General features: G+C 38.2%; 1 protein-coding gene across 1 annotated transcript in view; it reads left to right on the forward strand.

Annotated features, from left to right (window-relative positions):
• The window catches only part of LOC105392958 (putative inorganic phosphate cotransporter), a 42,680-nt gene that overhangs the window by 8,590 nt on the left and 9,396 nt on the right, over nt 1-24,694 (forward strand). The window contains exons 2-7 of the mRNA XM_011564655.3: nt 6,475-6,605; nt 9,984-10,163; nt 12,085-12,223; nt 12,703-12,929; nt 13,367-13,516; nt 23,256-23,388. Coding sequence (XP_011562957.3) covers nt 6,475-6,605; nt 9,984-10,163; nt 12,085-12,223; nt 12,703-12,929; nt 13,367-13,516; nt 23,256-23,388 — 960 coding nt within the window. The remainder of the gene's footprint in view (nt 1-6,474; nt 6,606-9,983; nt 10,164-12,084; nt 12,224-12,702; nt 12,930-13,366; nt 13,517-23,255; nt 23,389-24,694) is intronic.

Consider the following 24,694-nt stretch of genomic DNA (forward strand, 5'->3'; position numbering starts at 1 on the left):
AACATTAACAACATACCTACATATTTATTTATTATATTGTAAATAAACTATAAAAAAACGTTGCATACATATACATAGATAGACATGCAAGTACCTTCAGACACCACACTCTAGATCAGGGGTCGGCAAGTAGTTTTAGGTAGAGTCCGGATATAGGTCGAAATTTTTTTAAAGGTCCTGAAAAAATATATGATAATAATTGAGTAGTACTTACTAGTGATGTAACGAATATTCGCATTCGCATTCGCATTCGCGAATATTCGCACATTTTTGGATATTCGCATTCGCATTCGCATTCGCAAAATTTTGTGCGAATGTTTTGCGAATATCAGTACTTATTAGAATAAAGTATTTTAAAATAATGCAGGTTAACAAAATCAAAATCCATTCGTCTATAATCTTTTATTACAAGTTACCCTCGTAATCACATTACCAGTCTTACTTTATCATTTGGTATTTATTTATTTATTTTTTTGGGTAATGAAACTTTAGAAATAGTTAATACAAGGTGGGCCAAAAGTAATCACCCTATTGGAAGTTGCTCTCATTTGTACAAATGGCCGCCAATTTCAAATTTGTTTTGATATTGGTGGACTAGACTAATGCAGAATACAAATTCAGAAGCCATGGAGTGATATACTCTCCAAGATTATTCAGTTATCTGTCATTTTTCCCTGCAAAATCGCCCGATTTTGCCGTTTGTGACGGTTATTGAAGGGTTTTTTGAAGATCCGTGTTTATATGAATAAGCCAGTGTCTCTGGAAGCCGTTAAGGCGAGTGCAAAAATCTCTCGCCCGAAGTTCTCGCTTGAGTGATGAGAAATGCCATAAAAGGAGCCCGTATGGCAATCAATTGTGACGGCGGCGCCCATTTTGCCGATATCATCTTCTAGACTTTACCAATAAGATTGTAAAGGTTCAAATAAACATAATCAAAAAACAGAATCCAAGTTTTTCATTTAGAAAAAAAATGGGAGCCAAACAACATCGGATGACTTCTATTGGTCCACCTTGTAGTTTCATAAGACCTAACATACACTCACATGCAAAGAAATAGTTCCACTTAAAAATACAGACACCAAATAGCCCCTATTTTTTTAAACATTTAATAGAAAATTTTACTAAAATATTGACGTTTTTAGTTCGTAATATTCTGATTCGACGTTAAATGAACTTAAAAATTGCAGAAGTCGCCATTAAGTATTTTTTTGCGCCTAGGAGTAATTTGGTGTTTTCTTAATGGATCTTTTTCATTGCCCATGAGTGTAAATAAACAAACAAAAAACGTATTTTGACAGTAGGTATAATGTCAGAGCAAGACAGCCATACATTTAAATACGTTTAAATGTTTCGTGTAAATCGTCCTCAGAAACTGCACACAGTCGCAATGTGTCGTAACTGTTACGGAGCTAAATAAAGTTTAAAAAAAAACCGGCCAAGTGCGAGTCGGGCTCGCGCACAAAGGAGCAGCAAAATTACAGTTAAATCAACCTATCTCAAAAACTATAAGAGATACTTTGATCAAACCAAAAATCGTTGAAAGAGTTAATTAGCATGCATCACCTCTATTTTTTTTAGAATTTTATACCCCGTAGTTATAAAAATAGAGGGGGGGGGACATACTTTTTACGACTTTGAGAGCTGATATCTCAAAAACCGTTCACTTTAAGAAAAATGTTTTTTAGAAAACTTTATATCATTTTAAAAGACCTTTCCATTGATACCCCACACGGGTATGTACATCGAAAAAAAAAATTTCATCCCTCAGTTACATGTATGGGGGGCCCCACCCCCAATTCTTTTTTTTACTATTTAGTGTCATATTTTTGTAGCGGTTCATACAACACATATTCCCATCAAATTTCATCACTGTAGTACTTATAGTTTCCGAGTAAATCGGCTGTGACAGACGGACAGACGGACAGACGGACAGACGGACATGACGAAACTATAAGGGTTCCGTTTTTGCCATTTTGGCTACGGAACCCTAAAAATTGCGTCTAGTATTGTTTAGTCTGATTCGGAATGCGCCTAGAACGGAACGCACCTCGTTCAGTGCGAGACTGCCACCAATCCATACAAATGAAGCCAAATTTGAACACAAACTGAATATTCGCATTCGCATTCGCATTCGCGAATGTCGATTTCAGATATTCGCATTCGCATTCGCATTCGCGAATGTCCAAAAACACACATTCGTTACATCACTAGTACTTACTCAATTATTATCATATTTTTTTTAGCTATTTATTACTAAAATTAGTGAGAAAAATTGTATCGGCGGTCTTGAGCCAGGTTTGGTTCTCGTGAAGAACAGCTAATTCGAAGAGTGTCTTCTAATTGAGTGTCTGTTAATCTCAAACAATATAATATACGTTTTTCAAAAAATTCAGAAAATTTGAAAAAGATGTTTCGCATATATTATATCGAACCAAAAATAGTCGCCAACTTGATGGCAGGTTTTTTGCAATTTTGATATTTTCTGGGACATGTTTGACCCAAAATTCTTCAGTTATCAACTTTTTATATATTTGCAAAGACACATCTTCTTGCAGATCGATTATTTTACATTTGAAGTGACGCCTTTGGCAGATTTAACAATTTGGCTGCAAGGATTTGTGCTTGGCAGCCACATCTGTCCATTCGGCGGCGGCTGCATCAACTTCAAAGGGTGATTTAAGAAACAAAGATAGCTTTCCCGTCTCTGCAAAGTCTTGGAACCTTGTGGCGAATTCGTTGCTAATTATTATTATTATGGTCATCGGAGAAGCTATAAGTACCAATGAACAGAGCGCGCGCGGCGACTCGACGGCGCGGGCGGCGCGGCGGCGGCGCGATGTTTTTGATCGATATCGATGTTGTAAAACAGATTAATTAGAATAGGTAGGTACTAAGTTAGATTGGTTGAAAATATTAATATTCAAAGTATTTATGTATACTTTACATGCCTACATTACAATATTTGGCGGTCCGAGGTTCAACCTTTCGCGGTCCTCAAACGGACCGCGGTCCGCCTGTTGCTGACCGATGCTCTAGATCATTGGTACTCAACCTTTTTTATATAAGGGCCACAAACACGTTTAAGTCATGGTGTCGCGGGCCGCAAGCAAAATATTTTTTAACTACCTATTATAAAGCTATGTAAACTATCGAAAAACACATGCATATACCTACTACTCTGTGTTAAAAGTATCGGGATTAGATCAATAAAACCAAAAATTGCTAAGATTTTGAATTAATAGAAAGATTTTCCTATGACTTTTTATAATTTTCAGTTATATATTTATTTACATTTACATACATTAAAAAAATACCGATTGATAATGGCTTTTTAACGCATTTATCCCAAAATAAATATAATGGAACGATTAAATACGGCCTTAAAATAGTTATAATCCTCTCCCGTTTTCAGGACTTTATAGGTAATTGTACTGTACGCCATCACAATTTTTTAAACGCTGTTTCCAGAGTTGTGTTTAGTGCTCGCGGCGAATTTTCATTTCTGTCTTTTATCGATTGTTAGTTAAAGTCATGTTGACTGTTTTTTTTGACTATCGTGGTTTTGTGCACTCGTAATTCTTGCTAGAAAGTCAAACGGTAGGAAAATAATATTATTTGCGGGTTATGTAGAATTTAATACAGCAAATTCGCAAAGATGTGTGGGAAAAAAATCTAGAAAAGATTTTGCACCACGATATCGTGCCTTTTGCACAATAATCATCATTGTAAATGAATTTTTGAGCAAACACTGAACAAATACCATCGGGCATCCAATCCACCATATTCACCAGATATGGCTGCAGCTCACGGCTTTAGCTTCTTTTTTTCCTAAACTCAAATTACCACTTCGAGGCACTGTTTTCAATCGATAGAAGACAATAAGGAAATATCGCCGCGAGTACTAAACACAACTCTGAAAACAGCGTTTAAAAAAATGTTGTGATGATTGGATAATTCGTTGGCGCAGGTATGTGTATCGTTTCTGAAAGAGAAAACTTTGAAGGTGATAAAATAAATTTGGATAAATAACAATAATTTTTTGTTTAATGGATATAATCCCGATACTTTTTACACATACTTAATGTATATTCTCTATTATCTCTCATGGCACGCGGGCCACTGATAAAGGCCCGGCGGGCCACATGCGGCCCGCGGGCCGCAGTTTGAGTATAGCTGCTCTAGATAATAACAAGTGTTTGGCAGAGATTATGAATGTAGGTGAGCTCATTTAAATGGAACTAGGTACCGCCACATAAGTTTGTAGTCATTCCAGCATTTAAACTATAGGTACTCGTTTGATAGAAACAGTGCGAAACAGGATGGATACCACAGGGCAATACAGTAACGAAACGTAGCTGTTTTACACTGGCTAATCTTAATCAATAATCATCTAAAACGATTATAAATAGCATACCTAATTATAGTTAAGTATACACAAAAACGATATAATTTATAAGATGACAAGCATCCAGCATGATGACATTAATTCAAGGGGCTGGGCCGGTTCACTGACGCAAATAAGTACTTGGAGATAAAATTATCTGGTATGTGACGACAACATGATATACATATTATTTGAACAAGAAGTATGTAAGTATAATTTTATTACACGCGCAATTTGTCATAATGTTTACTGAGTCAAAAATATAAAATAATATGTGTTTTATACCACGTAGGTACTTATTAATTTGATAGAAAGTTTGTATCTTTATTATGTAATAAACATGCTCCATGTTATCTCTCTTGTGACCTTTTGTTCCTGAAGTTTTGGCAAAGCGAGTCACGTGCCGGTACTTACGCCTTGTTTATTTATCTTGGAAAGCAGCTTCCCGATAATATTTTAACGATAGATACATAATTATATCAAAATAGAACAAACTATTGTTATTATGTAACACATATAACTTGACATCAAACCCCATGCTAGAAATGCACTGAACAGAAGAAAATTACTTACAATAGTATTACATAATTTTGAAGAAACAATTTTCCTCTCTCTACACGAAAGAAAATTAAGATAGGAGTATAATTAATATTACCGTGGCATTGAATCAAAAGGTCGATGACACATCGCGGTGATACAGTCAGGGACATGTAAAGGTGAACGGTGGTACATAGTTACACTTTTACTCTTACGACGAAGGAGATAAGAGTGCCACAGCAAGTCCAAGGTGCAATCCGTCCTCGAACGAACGTTGACCTGTGATGTAACACTGATTCTCAATCAAAGTAGTATACTGATGTTTAAGATTGTTATTAAAGTGACAACTGCAATGCATGGTGCATGTGTATTCCTACCTTCTTGTAAAAATAATGTATATCTGGACTTGACAGGAACCGATTGAACTTCAAAAGTATACGTAATCAAACGTATGCTTCATACTTAATGAATCGGTTTAGGTCTTAAGGATTCATGATGTGATAAAAGCTCATGTGATCGTCAGATTTTTAATAGTATTCCTCTTTTTAGTAACGCTTGAATAAATTGTCCATTAAAACTTTTTTATTGATGACTTGGATTGGTGCTTGGCAGGAAAAAAGAGACTTGAATTAATCACCCTTGCAGAACGATAGTAGAAAGGGCCTCGTTTAATTGCATAATAAAAGAAACACGCTCTTCTAAAATAGAAAAGGAGCGTAGCAAGAACAAACAATTTATTTTCTGTGTTAAACAAAAACGGTATCAAATCTGCATAATCCCAGCGTATTCATTGTAAACCCACTATAAACAACTTTCGCCCATCTGTACGTTTATGAAACGTGCCCAGCAAGCACAGATACCTACACACTGGATTTTCAGTCCTGTGCCTCTGTGATAGGAGTGAATTTTCAGTGATTAGTTTTGATAATTTAAGGTGTATCGCGTACGTTCAGCATTTGGTTATGCATAGGGAGGGCCGAGGCAAAGCTCCTCTTATTGTTGGATTTGTAGGACATTGGGACGTCGCCGCCGCCGCCGCGCGCCGCGCAGCCAGCGCTAGGCTCTCTTTAATGTTCCGTACTCGGCATTTATGATGTTATACGAGTATGGAGCTTTAGAAATAAATTGCTTCTTTTGAACTCAGCCTGGTGGAAAATAGAAAAGTTTTTTAGAAACTTTTGAGTAATAAAATATTGTATTCACAGTTTATTTAGCAGGTGGGCCTAGACATATAAATGTTTAGAAATTTGACATGCTTGCTTTGGTGAAATAAAATCTTCAGATCATTATCCTAGATGCACACTGTTCAATTTGAGGGGAGCCAGGTGCAGGTACTTACACCCCCACAGAGAATAGAATAGAATAAATTTTCCTACATGTTTTTTAAAATTTTCTTCATGTTTTTTTGTGTTTAACAATGATATAAATTCACAGTCACGGGAAATGAAAATGATCCAATGATATATGAAACGTCAATGGCTGCTGGAACTTTCTTATTCCTCGTGAGTGTATTTGTTATCCTTACTCCCCGCTAACCCCTCCTCCCCCCGCAGGCTCGGGTCTGGGCGTGCGGCACGTGATCACAGCGCTGCTGTTCCTGGGCACCACGTGCGGGTACGCGAGTCGCGTCAGCATGAGCGTCGCCATCCTCGCCATGACTGAAGAGAATGAACACGGGTTTGAGGTTTGTCGTTTGTGCTTTTGAATCTTTATTATCATCATCTTCGACATCATAGGTGGTATGTGTTTGGATATTGTTTACGTCATCATTATAATCGGCATCATCGTTATTGTCACTTTCAGTAATTTCAGCATCGAGTGCTTTATATAAAACTGGTGTATACCTTATTACACTACGATACTTAGTAAGTCACTCAAATAGTTAGTCATTCCCTGGTATAAAAGGCTTACCTTAAGAAACTCCCTTTACTTGGGAAATTATTTACCTCAATCGTAGTCGAAGACTGCTTTGACTGCCGAGACGATTGCCACTTTAGCTTAGCTTGTAGATTTTCAGAGCTGTGTTGACTATATACCGTACTAGTACCCTAAACTTGAGGCTTTTTTATTTGCAATATGATGCGGTCCGACCGATTTCGGTCTCGGCGACCGCTTCGAGGATCAGACTCGTCGCTCGTGTGCTCGCATGTGGCTTGTGTAACCTATCTTATTCCTGAAGATCCTCGCACATTGCGGGCATGTGAGCATACCATTCTCATAATTATATTGAGTTAGCGCAGGTGGTCGGGCTTTTAACTCATCGCGCTTCAAGTCGAGTTCAGCGCGCCGGTGGACTTCAAAATCACGGACTTTGGTTTTAACCAAAGCCCTCCACTCGGGTCTTAAGGCGGCATGCTTCTCCCACTGAGAAGGCTCTATGCCGCACCTCTTCATGTGGCGCTTCAGCACATCTTTGTACCTGAGGAGTTGTCCGCCATGCTTTCGCTTGCCCTCCTCAAGTTCTGAATAGAAGATGCGCTTTGCGACCCTCTGCTCTGACATCCTAGACACGTGTCCGCACCACCTAAGCTGTCGCCGCATGAGGTAAGCCTCAATGCCACCCACATTGGCTCGACGCAGCACCTCGGTATTCCTCACGCGATCAGACCATCGGATATTTAGGATTTTACGCAAACATCTTAGGTGAAATCGATCCAACATGCGGATGTGACGACGGTACACGGTCCAAGTTTCCGCAGCATACATGATGTTAGGCAGAACAACCGCCATGTATACTGAGATCTTTGTACCCAGCTTTATATCGTGTGAGCAGAAGACCTTATTATCCAGCTTGCCGAATGCTGCAGCAATATACTGAGCACTTATATCATCATTAATTCAACTTCATTCAGCGGATTTACAGGTGCGTTTTCCTTCCCCTTGTGAAGGCACTTCCTTCCGGAAACATCGTCCATTAAAGGAACAGTGTCCGTGTGTGTGGTAACTAATCTGTAGAATAATGAATGTGTTCACTCATTCAATGACAAAAAAGGTAACATCTATAACAATGGATTTAGAGGCGCATTAATACTTGAGTGGGTAAAATTTATAGTCATCGTTTCATTACTCACAATCTTGAAGTGCCTTTTCTGTTTTCAATGGGCTAGTTACGATCTACGGTATTACTAATCATCATCTTATCGATGCACTACTCCTAACTCCGTTGTCTAGTGGTAAAACAATATCCGGAGCTACTGGGTTTGATTTCAGATTGCACCGATTTACAATTGAATATCAGGAAGCTACCGTAGTAGGTAAAACTTCTATCGTGTAGAGAGTTACGCAGTTTGATTACGCATCTCCAATCGTATCTGATGAACATTATTAAAACTTACTAGTTAGAATAGTTGAAAGAGAATAATACATACCAACTTGTAAACTTATGAAACATAAGAACAAGGATGTACCTTTAGTATTAGGTTTTACGTATAAAACCATTAGTTTGCTAGCTTGTAGCCTACTTAATGTTCCGGCAAGGATATACCGCCACTGCCACCGCCGCCGCCGCCACCGCCGCCGCCGCTACGTGACCGCCATGTCGACGGCTCATTACTGTCGCTCGCCGGGACATCGGCTATTATAGCCTTCACTAATATCACTACTATCATTCTTAAAAACGATCGATTAATAGTGGTTGGTACAGATTTTCCGAGGATTTGCATCTCGGCATCCAAACAGATATTAATAATGATGTAGTGAACAAATAAATGGAAGATTTAACCGCAATGCTGAAATTATTTTCTATTGAACATTAATTTAATTCAAACAACATTTTCACAGTCTAAAAATTAATGAGTTTATTAATTATCAAATATTTAATTTACTGTTCGGGAATTTAATTGTAGTGCACTATCCGCATTTAGTGCTATTATAATGAAAGTTGACTTTGATTTACACATTTCCATTAGGTCTTATAATATATTCTATTCTATAATATATTCTATTCTATTCTCTGTGGGGGTGTAAGTGAGTAAGTACCTGCACCTGGCTCTCTCGAATGGAACCTTTGTGCATATCCCCAAGGTCTAAACTGCCTTCCTAAGCCTGGACCATTTCCCACCACGCTGGTCCACTGCGGGTTGGTGGGTTCACATATCTAGATGTGCTAGATCTAGATATGCAGGTTTCCTCACGATGTTTTCCTTCACCGTAAGAGCGATGGTATACATTGTACTTAAGTTAAAAGAACTCATTGGTACATGTCAGCGCCGGGATTCGAACCCGCATCTCTTGCGTGAAAAGCGGACGCTTACCCGACTGAGCTACCACCGCTCCTATTTTTTATAATAGGTATATATTTTTTTCCATTTTAAATTACAATATTAGATGAAATGAACGACCTAATTTATAGCTGTTCAGTCGCAGTCACCTTGGCCGTAAGTTTTCGACAGTTTGATGGAGCAGCAAAGTTGAGTAGCATCTTCATAGTTAGCGATCTACTCGTAAAGTTGTCGATATTTAACGTATTTAATATTCTCATGTGGAATCAGTCCCTTTTCAGAATATTCTGTGTTATATAGTAACTTTCAATTGCTTTTGAATTGTTGAGAATATGAACAAAACTTTGTGAACAAGTTACTGTTTAGTGGCTTCTAGGGAGTTGTTCTCTGAGCGTTTCCAGAGCTGTAAATGCGCAAAGTAGCACCGTTTAATTATCATAGAGGTTTTGGGCACATCGTTTACAGAATAACACCTAAGCTCAGTTCACAATAGTTACAATGTGGAAATGAAACCGGCCGCTCGTGAAATGGCTGCGATTCACGGTGGTCTCTAAAACGTTTCCGCAACAGTTCGTGGACAGGTTTATGTGCGTCGAGTGCCTCTGGAGCACCCGCCAGCCACCGCTGCGAGCTCGGGGCGCCACATGCAACGTGCACTTCGGCATTTTTATATAAAAGCTCACTGGTCCATTTCTCTATTGCTCTTAATAATCCTCAATGATCGTATTTTGAATTTTTAGGCGCAGCGAAAATGATATTTTTGATAGAAACCAATACAATATTCGGAACCTTCTCTACTGAATTTCTCGAGCTGAGACTCACTTACTCCTTCTGCCCTGCAGGTGTTCGACTGGGACCGCTCGCACAAGGACATGATCCTGTCGTCGTTCTTCTGGGGCTACGTGGTGCTGCAGGTGCCGGCGGGGCTGGCGGCGGCGCGGCTCGGCGGCAAGACGCCCGCATTCCTGGCTATACTGAGCAACGGAGTGCTCAACCTGCTCGTGCCGCTGGCGGCAACCTATGTGAGTCCTTAGATCAGTAAACAGTTATTTCAAAAGAAATAATGCGCCCGTTAGAACATTTTGTCTAAAGAAATGTCACCCGCGTGCTGGCTCTAATTTTTACAAATTATGACAGATATATGAGATTTTAGGATTTTAGGGCCAAGGCAATGGTGCCATTTTCTAAAGTGGTTGGGCCTGTCCTTACGCTTGTAATATACATATAAGTCAATGCAAGTAACCCAGTGGTTTACATATCTCAGTGTGAGTCTCATCAGCATTACATAGAATTAATGTTAGGTCTTGCCACTGGGGATCGAACCTGGATCCAGGGCTCCACAATAGTACAGCAATAGAAGTCACCAACCACTGCGCCAACCCGTCAGCGTAAATATCCGGTTTAATGACACTGGTGGTATCTTTCTAACGTAGTATCAGTGTTCATCTATCTCGGATATAACCACTTGATTGCTGATCCTTCTGGTCTTCACTGGGTGGTACATTAATGATAAACTTATCATAATTATTACATGAACCAAATAAAGTAATAAAAGCGCAATGTCAGAGGTGCCTCGCTATCACGGTCTCACGTGTTTATTTTATTGTATATTTTTGTAGACAACGTGACGCCCAAATAGTAACTTTCTGTTTATATAATCTGTTATGTGTTCATTTACGATTTACAATGCCATTTATGAAAATAAAATGATAAGGAATTTAAAATATTCTAAGGCATTTTTCAGTTTTAATTTAACGTCCAAATCTCTAATGTTTTGGTGATGGCCTGCTGTTATGTTTTGATTTGACTCTTCCGAGTCAGCCGATGTAACCTTTCCCTCGGGTCGTATATCCTATACATAGCAAATAATAACATCCCGATAACAACTGCCACTAGGAAAACAAAGTCTATAAATAATATTTTAATAGTTTGATGAAGGCTGACGTTTTTTTATTAAGGAAAAGCAGCCCCTGTAGCCTTGCTAATAATATTAACTTAATAAAAATGATTAAATAGAAACGCACATCACAAATTGCGTATATCTATATACGCGTTGATGTAAATCATGCAAATCATTACGTGGCTTCTGTTGACAAATGCCGCGATACTAATGTTAATTCCGTGTTATTTTTCCTTCTAAGTTATGCGATGTGATGCGCAGCAGTCTTTAGCCATTGTTTGATTATAATTCTAGGACATGCGGGTGTAATCTAAATACCTATCTATTACATGTACAGTTAACGCAAGATTGCTTTGTAGTATTATCCGCCACCGAGAAAAATGCATTTTATTTTTTTATTTATTATACATTGTGTACTAGTCTTTAGCGAAGCAGAGAGAAGGGTTCTCTCAAGAGCAAGTGAGAGACAAATAAAATTTCCTCTGTTTCGGAGCCTCAAGTTCAATGATTCGCCTAATGTCTGAGTAGGTTTTTACTTATAATATCGCTAAGCGCTCGCGGACTGCAGGCACTCGAGCTCGCAGTAAATGCCCTCCTGCTATTAGTGCTGAATGCCTCCTCGCCGCTTCACTGCTCCGTGCTCCATTGAGCCGGATAAATGCTGAGCCACTTCCAGTACCTACTTCGATAAATAAAACCGCTTGACGACGATGGTTTTTTGTTTCAAGCCGTGAACTGAATTTTTCAGATATTTTTATGATGTGAAAAAAAGCATCCTCATTCATCCTCATACACTCACGAAATTTTAACAAAATTGGGATTTACGTTTTTAATTGGTAATATTCTGATGCGCCACTAAAACTTAAATATTACAGAAGGCGTCATCAAAGTGACTTTTTTTCGTTTGCCTGTAACTTTAAGTGTAAGTATGTAAGTAGGTAGGTACCTACCTAATATTTGAAGACAGAAAAAAAACCCCAGTGCGCTGACAAAATCACTCGCAGCTTTCCTAATCCTAATTCATGTTTCCTTTCTACCCCCAGGGCGGGTGGATCGCGGTGATCGTGTGCCGCGTGCTGATGGGCCTCGGGCAGGGGCTGCTGTACCCGAGCCTGCACGGGCTGCTCGGCCGCTGGGCGCCGCGCGCTGAGCGCTCACGGATGGGCACTATCGTGTACTGTGGTGAGTAGTTGGAGTAGATAGAGTTGAAGATGTCCAGGACAGCGATAGGTGGAAGATCTTTGCACGGCAGCGCGACACAATCTAATAACAATGATAAGTAAATATGAGCTAGAATCAGCTCTTTCATGCTATAGAACAGGGTGTTTAAACAATCTTGTTTTTACCCGACTGTCGAAGGAGGAGAATAATGTTTTTAAAGGAAACTTTTAAAAACTTTAGTAGCTTCTTCAAGGCATGAAGAAACCACGGCAAAAGTGTTTCCATTCCATTGCTTTTAAACAGTATACAGTGGGTTTATTCATCATCCACTTCAAATAACAAAGTTTAAAAAAAATCAAACAACATTATACAATACAAATTGCTTATAATGTAAGCTGTGTCGTATACAAAATAATGTAAGGAGCTGAAATGATTAAAACTGCCCCTCGATCCTTTTAACCGCACCGAACTCATTTCATAACATTTCCATTCCCCCGCAGGAGCGCAAGTGGGCACAATAATCGAGATGATGGTGTCCGGGGTCCTCTCCGCCAGCTCATGGGGCTGGCCCTCTGTGTTCTACACGACGGGCGTGGCGGGCGTGGCGTGGGCCGCGCTGTGGCTGGCCGTGGGCTCCTCCAGCCCCGCCGACAGCCGCTGGATCTCGGACGAGGAGCGACAGTATATTGAGATGAACTGCGGCGGACATGATGAAGAGGAGAGGAAGGTGGGTTGAGTTGTGGGAAATGTTAATAGTAAACAACATAGTTAATAATATTTGTGTTAATAATACACCTTGTATGGTAAGAAACCCATCATCTCCCGCAAAGTAAGGAATTTGAATAGACACGCGCTATTAATTGTTTAAACTTCTGAATTTCTATCATCATCATCATGAACATCAAAGCTGTTATATAGTTATAGTTTCTGAACAATACAAACTTGATTGGTAAAACTTAACAAGAATCAGGGCACGGAAAACACGTAGGTAATGATTGGAAAGACCAATGAACAGCAATGATAAATTGTTTATTTTGCGATGTTATGATGTCATTGAAATAAACTTTTTATTCTCGAATTCATTGGAAGTTACCTACACTTCTCTCACAAAAACTTAATTTTGTATTCGAACATCTCAACAACCTTTCTGCATCCATCTCCCAGGGTCTGCGCACTCCGTGGAAGAAGATCTGGACCTCCCTGCCGTTCCTGTCAGTGGTCCTGGCGCACGCGGGGCAGAGCCTCGGCTTCTGGACGCTGCTCACCGAGATGCCCACCTACATGAAGAATGTCCTCAATGTTGACATCAAAAACGTCAGTATTCTTTACATTTTGATTGGTTTCATCATCATCTGGTTTTTATATTTGGTGTCCGCTTTTGTCACTGTAAAAATTGTATTCTGCCCCATTTTATATACTGCTATTGAAAAAGGTAGGTACTTAGGTATGTAGGGTAACGTAACGTACCTAGGGACATTTTCGACTACCCCAACTTTGAATGAAGCTATCGCAGCGTACAACTAAGATATGAATATGAAAATTTCTTTATTCGGTAGGATATATAATCTATTATCACTAGTATTTGTGCTAAAGCTTTAGTGTGGCCAGATTTTATTAAATTAAGATAAAAGTAAAAATGCTTGTTTTGACCCAAGGTACGTTACACGTTTGTACCTTGGGACACTGTTTCCTATAGCTTTGTACTATGGAAAATGCAAACTTCTAAATAACACCTTATATCTCTGTTCTTATTGATTTACTGCATCTCTATTCTGTCTAGTTTCACTCTGGCACTAATAAGAACAGAGATATAAGGCGTTATTTAGATGTTTGCATTTTCCATAGTTCAAAACCATAGAAAACAGTGTCCCAAGGTACAAATTTAATCGTGTCCCAAGGTACAAAAAAACTAATATTTAACCAAAATTTAAATATCTTTATTTTTAATTAATAGGAATCTTTCAGATAATTGCCATGTCATAAAATTAAATAACTGAAAAGTTATACGTGACATCCATGTCTTTATTTTGAGCATGCCTCAATGAGATAAAGCAACACAAAAAACTATACAAAAGCTACTTTTGACTCCAAAAAACTTCATATTGTCTTCACCACACACTCGATGCTGATATGATCACGAGACTCACTAGTTTTGCCAAGCGAGTAAAATACTATGCCTAGGGTAGAATTTTAATGTGTTTATTTAGCCGGTTTTTAAAATACAATCAATGTCCCGAGGTACAAGCGTCCCAAGGTACGTTACGTTACCCTACCATCTTTTACCAACATAAATTCCAAGATGAGAGCTAGTAGCTTTAACCTCCTGACGCCCAGCCGTTATTTTATTTTTTAGGACTATCTGCCCACGGTCCTCACACAAGGACTATTGCGTTTACCTAGCTTACTGCCCAGAAACTTAAACGTGAATAAATGTCGCAAAAATTATTATATAGTGTTCCTAGTAGTATGTACGGTTAATGCATTAAAAAAGGAACCAGTTTCAATAGGTTTAAATTCGAAAATCATTAGTCCTCATGTGAGGACCGTGGGCAGTTAAAAAAAAATTAATTTATTGGTAGGAAATATATTTATAAGGTAATTTGTTAGAAATAACAAAACTTATGAAATAAGAACCACTTAGCTACACATTTAACACTTTAAATCAGTCTCACATAAGTTTAGAACTTATATTTATTCTAGATAAACTCTTACACTTATCAACTATTATAATTATTGGGATCAATATAGGAACAAAATAAGATAAAATGAAAGGCTCAGCTAGCAGCTCCTGGATATCATCATCACAAAATTCAAATTCTACGGGTTCATGGTGAGTCATTTATGTCATGTCATCGTCCTCCGAGAGATCTATGTCCGACATAGCTAAATCTGCTTCAATTTCTTGGATTTCGCATTATATTCTGTAAAAAACTACATTAATAAGTATATCTAAAATTATAGTATAGCGGTCCAGAGTCCTCAAGTGAGGACTAAACGTTTATGTCATTGAGGACCACAGTACTCAGACAAGTACTAATGTAAATGGATGATCATAGAATATTATTTAGAACCTTAATTGATAAAATATTACTATTCGTCTCTTGCTAATATACTTAACAATAAGGTTTTATTAAAGTTATTGTATTAAATGATTAGATCACATAAGTAAAATGAGATTACAACTTACTTAGCCCCACTTGCGCAGACCTGGGTTAGCGAATTAACTCGGAGATATTTGACATAAGAAGGGTTAGATTTTTAATTTGTCTTGCATCGCTGAAATATGAGCGCTAACCTTGGGATAAACTCTTAAATATTTAACCCCCCAATATTGGAGGGTTAAGACGCTAACCCGGCTTACGTCAAAAGAAAAGGTTTTTATCAATATTCTTGTATTCGTTTGAAATGTTTGATTATGATGATTAACTCATCATTCTTATATTTTTCCCCTATCTAGCAAAGTAGCAAATGGTCCCACTTGTGAAATTAAGAGCACGATGGTGTGGTTACATACATAATATATGCTCACGACTATGACTGTAATGTAGTTACTCAGAGGTGACTCACGCACTTTTCGCTGAACATTTTTATACTCACGTGATAGGTCGCGAGCCGTATCGCCGCTTTTGAAAGAGTGCAATGCACTTTAGGGTACACATTTAGATCACGATGTTTTTTTCACCGTAAGAGATATGGTATACATTTTTGGAGATATTGTGTAGGGTAGGTAGAAAATAATACTCAGAGTGGACAGAATAATAATAATTTATTTACAGAAAATAAGCCTACTTATACGCGAGGTGCTAACTTAAATACTCGTGGCGTTGGGAATGCACGGGGACTCGTTCCTTTTCTGCGCTGTCGGAGGCTCTCCTCTACGAGCTGCCGCGGTGACGGTGGTGGTCGCTGCTGCTGCTTGCTTGAGCTTGCTGAACAGTTATTTTCGGAACTCCCTCTTTGTTTCCAGAAACAGCTCTTTACACGGCTATCTTTGCTGTTATCTAAAGCACAACTTGCAACCGCGATGTGTTCAATAAAATCAATACTTGCTGTTGTTATTGGTTGAGTATCGCTTGCTGGTACGGTTAGATTGAAGAGAGCTGCTTATGATAAGGTTCTTGAACGTTTTGTGGTAAGTAGAATGTGTGGTAGTAAGTTGCCACACATTGTACTTAAATTCCAAAGAACTCATTGGTATTTATTTATTTATTTATTTATTTATTTATTTATTTATTTATTTATTTATTTATTTATTTATTTATTTATTTATTTATTTATTTATTTATTTATACACTTTATTGTACACATACAAATAAAAACATAAAAGAGAACAGTTACAAATCAAAAAACACAAACGTATACAAAGGCGGGCTTATTGCCAAAAAGCAATTTCTTCCAGCCAACCTTCGACTGGGTGAAAGAAAAATGCCATTAGATCCCTTAACTAATTTGAGTAGGTACAATTATCAAACTGAACTTAGCCTATGATTTAAACCTAACCTTAAATTATTACTGTATAGATTACAACTACTTACAACATAAAATATACTTATAAAAATAACATCATACTTATATATAAATAATACTACATAAATATAAATACATATATATATATATATATATAAATACCTATTTTACCTGCCAACCTAATGATTCAAAATAGTGATGCCTAACATTTTTTTTAAAAGTTGCCATTGATGGTGACTGTCGCACTCCCTCTGGCAAGGAGTTCCACAAACATGCTGCCTTCATTGCGAATGAATCGCTATAAGAGGCGGCGTTATGATCAGGAATGCTCAACAATTTGTTCTCTACTGACCTCAACGCTCTGCCCTGAGAATGAGAACACAAAAACGAAAACTTGCACTTCAGGTATTGGGGAGATGAGGGGTTATTTAAAACACTGTACAATATGTTGAGAATGTGAGTATTCCGGCGAAGGCGAATTGGAAGCCACTGTAATTGAGCTCGATACTCAGAAATGTGATCATATTTGCGCAATCCGAAAATGAATCGGATGCACAAGTTCTGGAGACGTTCGAGTTTGTTGAGTAGCTCTTCAGTGAGGTCAAGATAGCTTACATCGGCGTAATCAAGAATAGGGAGCAGTAAGGACTGTGCCAACGTAACTTTAGTGTTCAGTGGTAGAAAGTACTGCAAGCGCTTAAGAGAATGGAAGGACGCGAACATCTTCTTGCTGACAGCATCTACTTGGGGAATCCAAGAAAGTGTGCAATCCATGATCACGCCAAGATTTTTTACCGAAGCTACGTATGGTATGACAGTCTGATCGTATGTGACTCTCATGACAGCTGACACGTCAATTTTACGAAGCATTCGTGAGCTTCCGAGGATAATTGCTTGTGATTTCTATTAGTATATATGTATTAAAATAATAGTCTAAACTGTGCTATAGAATGTATGTGGCGCCATCTATTATCTCTTTATAGTAACTAATGTATGTCTTGTGTCAAAGTGACAATAAACGTCAGTCTGTTTGAAACTACTCGCGTGTTTTATTAGGTTATGGGCCCAGTACCATATTTCGCGTTAAAAGCTGAAAATACGTTGATATTTTGTGAAATATAGACTCTCAGTGGTTACTCGTAACTTTAAAGTTATCCGCCGGACTAGATTTGTTCAGATTAAAAAGCTGTGTGGTGAAAAAGTTTGTTCATCAAGATTACGTTTTTTGAACAATGGCCGGCAGTTACATCGTCAACGTCCCAAAACTTAAGGGTCGTGAGAACTACGATGAGTGGGCGTTTGCCGCAGAGAACTTCCTCATTCTAGAAGGAGTGGACATCAATAAAAAACAGCCAGCCGCCAGCCAGACTGCTCATGCAGCCGCTGCAGCAAGTACCGCCATTGTGGACACCGACGCGCAAAAGGCGAAGGCGAAATTAATAATGACAATAGATTCGTCGTTATATGTTCATATCAAGAATGAAAAGACAGTTCAGGATGTGTGGAGTCGCCTGAAATCACTCTTCGATGATTCAGGATTTCAAAGAAGAATCAGTTTGCTGCGTCATCTTATATCGATTCGGCTAGAAGATTGTGATTTGTGAGTCCATGACTTTCTATGTGACTCAGATAGTAGATACGGCGCATAAGTTACGAGGAACAGGATTTCAAATTACTGATGAGTGGGTCGGATGTTTGTTGTTGGCCGGTTTAACGGAAAAATTTGCCCCAATGATAATGGCTATCGAACATTCTGGCATGACAGTTAGCACAGACGTCATCAAATCTAAATTGTTGGATATGAGTGCGGAGGTTGGCAGCACTGAAGGCGCTTTTTTATCGAAAAGTTGGCAGCAGCGCAAGAAATATAATGGCGGCACTGCAGAAATGTCAAAGTTTAAAACGTCACCTTCGAAACCTGTCAATGTCACCAAGAAAATTCGTTGTTATAAATGTAAACAAATCGGACACTATAAAAATCAGTGCAATTACACCGGAAAAGACAAAGAAAGTACAGTGTTTAGCACGTTTTACATGAATTCGACATACAAGAAGACGGATTGGTACATCGACTCAGGTGCCAGTTCTCATATGATTTCCGACAAAGAGTGTTTATCCGATATTACCTTCAACTCGTCCGTGAAACAGATTGTAGTAGCTAACCAAACTACAGTACCAGTATTATGCTCAGGAAACACGAAGTTGACGACTTTAGTGGATGGTTCAGAGTTTGATATCACAGTAAAAAATGTGTTGTGCATTCCTAACCTCACAACTAATCTCCTATCAGTTAGTGAGTTGATCAGAAATGGAAACAAAGTGACTTTCAGTGAAGACATTTGCAGAATATACAATCGCAATAATGTACTTGTTGGGAAAGCACAGTTAATAAATGGAGTGTACAAACTGAACATAAAACAAGAAAGTCTGTTTGTTGGCACAGCAATGCAGGAAACCAGTATGTTGTGGCATAGAAGGTTGGGCCATATCAACAGTAAAGACTTGAACAGTATGAAGAATGGCGCTGTGGAGGGTAATTTCTTACCCTGACAAGGCAGAAATTGACAAGTTCCAGTGTGTCACATGTTGTGAAGGAAAGCTAGCGAGACAACCATTTTCTCACAAAGGTACCAGAAGTGAGGATGTATTAGAAATGGAGCATGTGGATGTCTGCGGTCCCATGGAGACTGTCTCAATAGGAATGTCAAGGTATTTTCTCCTGTTTGTCGATGATTACAGCAGAATGTCATTCATTTATTTATTAAAGTCAAAGAGCGAGGTGATGAAATACTTCCAGGAGTTTAAAGCTATGGTGGAAAAGCAGACAGGGAAGTGCATCAAGGTACTGAGAACAGACAATGGTGGGGAATTCTGTGGAGCCAATATGGAAAGTTTTATGAAAAAGTGTGGCATTGTACACCAGAAAACAAATCCTTACACGCCGGAGCAAAATGGTATGTGCGAAAGGTTGAATCGCACAATAGTGGAAAGAGCCAGGTGCCTCCTATTTGATGCTAATATGGAGAAGAAATTTTGGGCTGAAGCTGTAAACACGGCAGTATATTTGCGCAACAGAACCTTGGCCTCAGGCTTGCAGAAAACTCCGTATGAGCTCTGGTCAGGGAGGAAGCCAGATCTTAGCCACTTACGTGTCTTCGGGAGCACGGCAATGGCTCATGTTCCAAAGGAAAAGAGACTCAAATGGGACAAAAAGGCAGAAAAATACATACTTCTTGGATATGCAGAGAACACAAAGGGTTATAGGTTATATAATCCTGTCACAAAGCGCATAGTGAACAGCCGAGATGTTGTTGTCATGGAATCAAGCTGTGAAATGACGCAGGCTGTCGTGAGGGAGAAGGAGCCAGATGTACCAGAGGAGGAAGAACAAGAGCAATCACTAAGAGATCCGAATGACAGTACTTATGTACCTGATAGTGAGTGCACAGCAAGTTCATCCAGTGCTGATGAGTTTTATGAACTTGAAAATGAAGCTGTACAACTCGGGCCAGTTGAGCAACCCAGCTTGGGAAAGCGTGAGAGAAAAAAGCCAGAAAGATATGGTTTCAGTAATGTGTGCGTGACTAATGAAGACATTCTTGAAGAAAGTATAACCTATGAAGATGTGATGAACTGCTCAGAACGGGAACAATGGTGCCAAGCAATGGAGGAGGAGCTGCAGTCATTCCATGATAATGAGGCATGGGAGCTAGTGGACAGACCCAGTGATGCTTGTGTTGTTCAGTGTAAGTGGGTGTATAAAAAGAAGTTAAATAGTGATGATACAGTGAGATATAGAGCCAGATTGGTGGCCAAAGGTTTTACCCAAGTACAGGGTGTTGACTATAATGAAACCTTTTCGCCGGTTCTTAAATATTCAACTTTGAAACTGTTGTTTGCTATTAGTGTTAACTTAGATTTAAATATAAGACATTTTGATGTCACAACTGCCTTTTTAAATGGCCATCTCGATGAAACTGTGTATATGCAATTGCCCCAGAATTTAAAATGTGAAGCTAATATTAGTAAAGTCCTAAAGTTAAAAAAGGCCATTTATGGACTCAAACAGTCAGCAAGAGCCTGGTATAAAAAGGCTGAAAATTGTTTAATTGAGCTAGGTTATAAGAAGTCTGCTTATGAACCATGTTTATTTGTAAAATGTGATGGTAGTGATAAAACTTATATAGCTCTCTTTGTTGATGATTTCTTTGTGTTTTCGAACTGTAACAAAGATGTAGATTACCTAAAATGCCAGTTAAGTGCCAGCTTTAAGTTAAAAGACTTAGGTGAATTGAAGCAGTGTTTAGGTATGAATGTAAAAATACAAAAAGATAAGATTTGTGTGGATCAAGAAAAATTTATTGAAAGATTGTTGTTAAAATTTAATATGAAAGATTGTAAAAGTGCAGAGACACCTATGGAAGTAAATTTGAAATTAGAAAAAGGAGAGAATGTGTCGAGTCAATATCCTTATCAACAATTAGTAGGGAGTCTAATGTACCTAGCAGTTCTAACTAGACCTGACATATCTTTTTGTGTGAGCTATTTGAGCCAGTTTAATACATGCTATAATGAAGTACATTGGAAACATGCAAAACGAGTGCTAAGATATTTAAGCTGTACAAGATCGTTAGGTTTAATGTATGTAAAAAATGTATCAGATATAGTTGGTTTTGTTGACGCAGATTGGGCGTCAGACACTGTTGATAGGCGCTCCTATACAGGTTTTTGTTTTATATACTCAGGATGTATAGTTTCCCACGAGTGTAGAAAGCAACAAACTGTTGCATTATCGAGCACGGAAGCCGAATATATGGCTATTTGTGAGGCCAGTAAAGAGGCTATTTTTCTTAAGAACATTTTACATGAACTGGTAAATAGGAAAAATGGGACAATAACAATGTATAATGATAATCAAAGTGTCCAGAAACTTACAGAAAACTCTATGTACCACAAAAGAAGCAAACATATTGATGTAAGATTCCATTTTATCAGAGAGGCTGTAGAAAATAAACAAGTTAAAATAAATTATTTGAGTACTGTAGAAATGCCAGCAGATCTGTTCACTAAAAGTTTATGTAAAGAGAAGCATAGTAAATTTGTTAAGAAAATTGGTATTGTTGATGTAAAGAAGTAACTGTGTTTAGATTATTTTAATAAGTGGTGGTATTAGTATATATGTATTAAAATAATAGTCTAAACTGTGCTATAGAATGTATGTGGCGCCATCTATTATCTCTTTATAGTAACTAATGTATGTCTTGTGTCAAAGTGACAATAAACGTCAGTCTGTTTGAAACTACTCGCGTGTTTTATTAATTTCGAGGGATTGAGCAGTAGACCGAAAGACTTGACCCACTTAGAAATAATTTCCAAGTTTTCATTAATACAACTAACGCCCGTGTTCAAGCTCTCAGGTGGTGCACCGGCATAGAGCTGAAGATCGTCTGCATATAGGTGGTAGTTAGAAGTAAGTTTGTTTGCCAGGATGTTGATAAACAGGGAGAACAGTAAAGGGGAAAGGACGCCGCCTTGAGGAACGCCAGCAAGAACTTGACACCAAGAAGAACTCTCAGCATCAGTACGTACACACTGCTGACGCCCTTTGAGATAAGACTCGAACCACTTTGTAACTGCCGGAGATACGTTAAGAGATTGAATAACACCAAGGAGTAACTCGAAGTCAACCGAGTTGAATGCATTGCTGAAGTCCAGCAACGCAAGGACTGTATGTCTGCGCTAGGATCCAAACACGCGCATCTTTTGTGTGAGAAGCGAGCGCTTACCCGACTGAGCTACCGCCGTTTCTTTTCAATTTTTTATAATTTTCGTAATGTATATCTACAAGGAAATCACAAATATGACACTTTGTAAACAAAATACTTACAAATTACTGACAGATTGCGAAAATGGAAATAGAGAGGGATAGTTTTATCCAAAGACGTGAGGTGAAAACGAGATAGAAGACAATGTTTTTTTACGGCAATAGAAACTTGGTCCCTTTCAGCCTGGAACGGGACATAGATTCACAGAGTGCAAAAAGAAACGTCAGGTTAGCTAACTCAGGGTTATTTTCCATTAGCGCAATCAAAAGTCCGGGTTAAAATTTTACAAAGTTAACCCTGAGTTAGTTACCTCTGAGTTTATATTTTTAACCCTGTGATCCACGCAAGTGGGCCTTAGTCGACGGTGGCCCCGCTATGGTTCCGTTTTTTGACGTTTTTACAATGAACGATTGATTATCCTCAGATGACACTTAAGACAGCTGTCAGTGATGGAATGTTAAATCCATTGATGCAATCCCAAAAAATAATGGCGGTAAATTCAAATATGGTTCAAACACAAAGTATTCGTCCTCGGAGAAGGACCCTGGGCATTTAGTCCCGAAAAAATATGTTATAGCTTGGGCAGTAACAACTATACTCGTTTAGTACTCACAGAAGGACCGTGGGCATCAGGAGGCTAAAATATCTAAAATCTAAATCTACATCTTTTCCTAAAAATTGACCAATATTATATGGCTTACATTTATAAGGTTCTTAAATGGGACACTATACTGAATTATACTTTGTCTATTTTCCTGCAGTCAGCCCTGTACTCTGCTCTGCCGTACATCGCGATGTGTCTGCTGAGCTTCGTGTTCAGCTGGCTGGCGGACCTGCTCGTCAACCGCGGCGTGCTCGGCGTCACCGCCTCCCGGAAACTCTTCAACACCATCGGTAACTACAACACCATGTTCAACTACTTCATTAAGTATTTTATTCTTTTTGGTATGGTACCTTTCATAGTAGCAGAGGAGGTTGTGTGAAATATGCAGTTCTTCATATTGTTTTTTGGCGTCTTTATAAACTACTAAGATGTTGTTCGTAAAATAATTGTAAACAAAGGCAAAATATCTTTCTTTAGACTCATTCATGTTATTGTTAAAAACTGCTTTGTACTAGTTTCAAACAATTCATGTTATAACTAGTTAAGAGAAACAGTTAATTAATGTTGAAAAAATATGATAATTTTGTATACCTAAAAAGCGTGCAATCTTTGGTTTATCTCATTTGACTTTTGCTGTATTTTTATAGTGACTATCACCGTTATCGTCCAAGCTCATAATCCATTAACAAAACAACGGAATTTAACCAATTCTGAATCAAGTATTTTTCCACGCCCACTCTCAGACTAAAAATAAAATTCCTCAACAACCCCAAGATAAGACAAAAAACGGTTATCATTAATTTAAAATAGAATCGGTTATATAAACGTAATGAAAACCAATCAATATGTATCAATTTCGTTACGATAACGATACAACGACAATACGCACAAAATATGAACGGTACAGAGTGGCAAGTGCTTCCACTGTACGTTATTACGATGGAGACACGTGTTGCGAAACAATTAAAAGTTCAGTTTATTGCGTTTGTTCAAGGCAGCGGCACAGATTTCAACTTTTCGAAATTATGTTTTTGCTTACTGAATCAACATTTTGATGTGATTTCTATTGGGTTTTTATTAAAAGCCACTAGTTTATCAAGATTAGCCTCGATTTAATAGTCTCATATAAATCGATACACAGTGATACACATGAAGTAAGTGATGACGGCCAACACATAGAGTACGTGCTATTTTCCTTTTTTCTTGACTATGACTTTTCGTTTACAATTCCAACACTAGGCCTTAAACAAAAATCATATAAATAGGCAAAAGAAAATTAGCACAATTCTAGGCCTCAAACAAAATATCATAACTTATATAGGTATATAAAACTAAAACATAACTTTAACACTGACTAACGGAGTACAAATAAACAATATCACAAAAAAAACATATATGAAAACAAGTTAATCAGTTTTAAGTAGTTTAGACACAAACTTATAATGCTTCTCTGAAGTTAATGGCTTCGTTAACACGTCCGCCAACATTTCCTCAGTAGGAAGGTAACTTAAATCAATAACCCTCTTACTTATCAACTCTTTAACATAATGGTGCCTTATATCTATATGTTTGGTACGCGAGTGTGTTACAACATTC

The sequence above is a fragment of the Plutella xylostella genome, chromosome 8, assembly GCF_932276165.1.
Source record: "Plutella xylostella chromosome 8, ilPluXylo3.1, whole genome shotgun sequence".
Lineage (NCBI taxonomy): Eukaryota > Metazoa > Arthropoda > Insecta > Lepidoptera > Plutellidae > Plutella > Plutella xylostella.